General features: G+C 37.7%; 1 protein-coding gene across 1 annotated transcript; it reads right to left on the bottom strand.

Moving 5' to 3' along the window:
- Window positions 1-376: 376 nt before the first annotated feature.
- LOC119039459 (cytochrome c oxidase subunit 7B, mitochondrial) lies at window positions 377-5087 on the bottom strand. The gene is made up of 3 exons (XM_037132214.2): window positions 4935-5087; window positions 2206-2330; window positions 377-579 (listed from the first exon to the last, which is right to left on the bottom strand). The coding sequence occupies exons 1-3, from the start codon at window positions 4972-4974 to the stop codon at window positions 505-507; spliced, it is 240 nt and encodes a 79-aa protein (XP_036988109.1). The 5' UTR covers window positions 4975-5087; the 3' UTR covers window positions 377-504.
- Window positions 5088-5195: the final 108 nt, after the last annotated feature.

The raw sequence follows: 5195 nt of genomic DNA on the forward strand, positions 1-5195 counted from the left end.
TTGATAGGAACGCTCCAACCTTGAACGCAGTGGCACCCTAAGTTCTCTTGGCAGAAGTGAAAAGAATAATACCAATTTCAAATGTAAACATAAATGAGAGGTAGAAAGCAGTAGGTGTAACCAAGATCTGAATATCAAATTTTTAGCTCAAAAATGACCTAAAATAATGCTGTGAGCACTTATTCATGAACTATAATTTCATTCTACTGGAAAATCCACTTCCAGGTGATAACCAAACTTTACTTTCACACTATCTCATGTAGAAATTCTATTTAAGAAGTTGTATACCATTTTGATTTTCTTAACACAAAGGTTAAATAAATGAAAAGTCATCAAGCTCAGTTTCATTCACAAAAGAAAATAAACAAACCTACAATGAAGGTTTCAATTCAAATGTTCTTTATTTTATCATTCATGCCATATTTTAATGGGTACACAGTGCTTTCACTTGGCATCAACTGTGAGTTGATTTTGAGACAATTATTACACCAGCTGCGATGACTGCTAATCTCTCCATTCCTTTGGGGTGACTCGGCCAACGGGGGACAGGTTCCATTCTATTCCAATTTGCGTTGCTGTCTGTAAGAATTAAAATGCTGTCAGGTATACATGTTTAAACCAGAATCCATTCTCCCTTGGAGACTACTTCTTAAAAGTGACAGTCATTCTTCTGCTCTATAGGTGAAAAACAAACAGAAACTTACAAGGATACAGTGCCCTCTATAGGCAAATCTAATTGCTGTCCTAATTCTCTACAGCCATGCTGTTCAACAGAAGTTCCCGAGGAAGGAAATCTGTTATGGACAGTGGCCAATACTGTAACAAAAGCCACACAGATTATTAAACTGTGGTTATTATGACCAAGGAAATGAGCTTCTAACTTTATTTAATTAAACTAAGGTTGTATTTCACATTTTATACTACCTCCTCAAAATGTTGATTCACTTGTGTACAACTACCTAAACACTGCCAAAGAGCACTTTTGTAATATCCCTTCATAAAGGAGCACTTCACCTCTGAAAGTGCCCCAACACACATTTGTAAAACATCTGTTTACTCTTCTAATTAAGTACACACACTTATTTTAATAGTATATCTGGTCTCAGGAAGATCAAAATAAGAATGAAAAAGGCCTATTAAAGTATCTTTGTTTATTAAGGTGAGCACTGTCTTTTAAAATCAACTTATATATTTACTATAACTTTAAGACCCCTACTTTATTTTTAATCCTCATGTGAGGACATGTTCATTGATTTCAGAGAAAGGGAGAGGGAGAGAAAAACATCCATCAACTGCCTCCTGCAGGCACCAAACCCACAATGTAGGTATGCACCCTGCCTTGGAATCGAACCCACAACCTTCTGGTGTACAGGACAACACTCTAAATAATTGAGCCTCCCAGCCAGGGCAAGATTCCTCCTTTTAACCAGCAAGTACAGCTGACTATTATCTAGAGCATGGGAAAAAAAACCCTAAAATATTGAAAGCAAGTCACTTTGTATTTCATCCATCAAAAATGTTGTATTCAGTTCAGAGGGCAGAAGTTTAGAAGACTAAGTGAAGGAAAGTGACCCAAGATGGTGAAAACCCTGGAAACCATGTAACAACACCAACAAAAAGATTGCTGCCCTGGCTGGCGTGGCTCAGTAGATTGGATGCCAGCTTGCAAACCAAGGAGTCACAGGTCCGATTCCCTGTCGGGGCATATGCCTGGGTTGCAGACCAGGTCCCTGGTTGGGGGCATGTGAGAGGCAACCAACTAGTGTCTTTCTTCCTCTCTTAAAAAAAAAAAAAAGATTGTTAATCTGAAAGATCCAGGACACATGATAGCAATGTTTCTAACATCTAGTGGTTTACACACAGCTACGAGATCAGAATCTGTTACAATGGAATGATAAGTAAAATATGAAGGAAGCAGATTTTAACTCAACATGTGATCCTTTTAAAATAGCTACATGTCATGGGAAGGGCTGGCTGCCTTAGGATCCAGTAAACAACTTGTTACTGGAAGTGTTAAGAACAGATGATGGATGAATGCTAAATGTTGATAAAGAAATTCCTGCACTGGGTGGTGATTACATTAGAAAATCTCTCAAGTCCCTCTTAACCAGAAATGTATACTACTGTTTGAAAACATTTTGAATACATAAGCTAAACAGGAATGAAAAACATCTAAACCAGAAACTGTCAATCAATAGTACTTACATATACCCATGCAGCAACACAGAAAGTGGCTCCCCCAGCTAACACAGCATTGCCATATTTGTCATGGAAATCAGGTGTCCGTTTCTGGCTGATCTGCCTTGCTGTTATTTGCTGAATGTTTCGAACTTAAAGAAAAAAATATACAGAAGCATATCTATGAATTATCAGGAAAAAGAACCTGTACAGTTGATATTGGTAAATGAGAAAGCCAAGGAAGTTAACTTTGCAGTATTATGCAGTTCAATATATATATAATGTTAAAACATATTGTAGCTAAAAGTACCATCCTGTGAAAGACATCAAAATAAGATGGACAGATAGAAAGATATGTGACAAAACAAATATACCAAAATGTTAACTATAGAATCTATATGGTGGATATGTGGATGTTCATCATACAACTGTTCCAACTTTTCTGTGTGTCTGAAAGTTTTCATAATGAAGTATTGGGGGAAAAACAAAAAACAGGTTATGTCAGTAACATTCACTACAAATTGCTATTTGTATTAGTTCTGGAACTTGGCTCCTATTCATTCACTTGAATATTTATGACTTAAAATTTCACTGAAGTTTATTCAGCAGTGCTCAACATAAAAAAAGACTCAAAATGGATGTCAAATTAAAGTGCAAATGTTCATGACCTTAAAATTGATCTCCAAAACTATGTTCAAGACCTCCAAAAACTAGAGTAATCTTGATTTTTAAAAAAATGACAAGTACATCACTATGCTAAAGGAAATGGTGTATATTAAAATGTGGAAGACATAGACCCTGTCCTTAGGTAACTTCCAGTCTATAGGAGGATGTTAGGCATGTAAACACAAATCACAGTAGGGTAAAAGTAGAATGTTAACTAAGTGCTTTGAATACCAGGCAGGATTTTGTTATATAGATATGGGAAAGAAGAATCTGAAAAGAGGCAGACAGAAAAACCCAGTGTATTAGAAAACCAATTCCCTTGTTTGTATAGACAAGCAATAGGGGGTAAAACTGAAAAAAATCATGGAGGGCCACTGTTTTGGTTGAGGTAAAGGTTTTTGAGCAGAATGACCACATTAAAACTTTGCTTTTGCTATCACTGCCTCTGGAAGAACTTAGGAGGGCTTGGGCAAGAGCCAAGACAGGAAAATGCATATTCCCAGCTGTTTTCAAATTCCCCTCCAATCTATGTGGCAGGTTCTTATTCTTTAAGAGTCCCCAAAGGTACTTACGTACTAATGGAAAGCAAATTAAAGAAACAGTCCTGGCTGATGTGGCTCAGTGGATTGAGTGCCACCAGCCTGGGAACCAAAGGGTCACCAGTTTCATTCCCAGTCAGGGCACATGTGTGGGTTGTGGGGCCCCAGTAGGGGGTGTGCAAGAGGAAACCACACACTCATGTTTCTCCTTCTCTTTCTCCTTCCCTTCCCCTCTCCCTCTAAAAATAAATAAAACCTTAAAAAAAGCAATCTTGACCATTCGCTAACTTAAGAATATAATTACTTCTACATGATACAAAGTGTTATTTCAGGATAGTTACTTCTTATTAATGGTTTTAACTGCCTTAACATTTAACTGTTGATTACACGTGGATGAACAAATTTACAAACATTTCACAATACATTCTGCTCTAGAGCAGTTAAAAAGTGAGTTTGTGAACTCCACAATGGAAAAAAATAATAAACCCAAAAAACCCTTTCCTGAGTTACCAGGCCTACCTGCTCAAAGGGAAAAAAAATTAATATTACCAAACAATTCTGCAGGGCCTCGTGACCTGAACACGCAAGTCGCCCAAGTAGATTTCTTTAGACTTCTCTGTGACAGTAAGTGCTTTAGTTACCATCTATTAGTAATCTCATAACCCTCAAGAACTTGATGGGGTAGGTTTTATTTAATAACCCCATATTTTACAAAGGAGGAAAATGAGGTTCAGAGAGGTTCACCCAATGTGAAACAGGTAATAGATGCAGATTTTGGATTACAAAATAACCCCAGCTGGGCAACTACTTTTTGGTTATTGTCAAAGCTATTTGAGTGTTCAGAACACAAGCTAGTTATACAGCTAGTTGTATCTCCAACTGCTCTGTAAACGGAAAATAAAAAGGTGGCTAAAAAAGCTAAATAATTGCTTAAAGTAACTTTCATTGTTAAAAAAAAACACTACCCGCTTTACTCAAGGTCACCTTCATTGCAAATGAATCATGGAAATTACTTTCCTCTCTTCAATCCAGTGCATCCCAAATACATAATCCTGGCGTCAAATTTACCCTGCACCTTCCTAACTTTTCGATGAGAAATAACCCACCAATAACAAAAAGCTGCTGGACTACCATCCGGGTTGTCTCCCTGCGCTAAAACCACATGATGAGCTAGATTTACAGCTTCCATCCATGGTTACAGGAGTTCTATTTGGGGGTAAATGTACCCACAAAGCTAAAAATTAAGGAAATTACTTAAGGAACGAAGAGGTGTCCATCAAGCATATTTTTCTCTGAAATCGTAGGTTACTACTGAATAATAAAAAAGGGCTAAGGTATGATTCCGGTAACTGAAAGAGCTGTGAACTGCAACAATAACACTGGGTGATTAAGCTAATAATGCTAAGGACATCTTTCCAATGTTAAGGCAAAGTGAGAAACCACCGGTTTAGAACAGAAGGTCGGGATGCAGGTGGAGGGAACCGGACGGGAAAATACGAGGACAAAGGGATAAAAGGTCGTTGGAAATTATTTGTCTACAATTTTTCTCACCTGGAAGACGACTTAGCGCGTTTTTTGCCAACGGAAACATGGTGAAGCTGAAGAGTTAACTGTAGCAACCGTAGCTGCTGGTTTGCTGGAACTTCGTTTCAAGTACCCTTGCAATGAACCCTTGCAAAGAACCCTGAAAAACAAAATGGCTTCCGGCAGGGTGCATCAATGAGATTTAATGAAATCTCGCGCGATCTGTGAAAACCTATAGAAATTGTAATCTCTTTAAAACACGGAGACAAATGCCTTTTGGGAAACGTA

This window comes from Artibeus jamaicensis, unplaced genomic scaffold (assembly GCF_021234435.1).
Source record: "Artibeus jamaicensis isolate MK-2021 breed Jamaican fruit bat unplaced genomic scaffold, CSHL_Jam_final contig_241, whole genome shotgun sequence".
NCBI classification, from domain to species: Eukaryota; Metazoa; Chordata; class Mammalia; order Chiroptera; family Phyllostomidae; genus Artibeus; species Artibeus jamaicensis.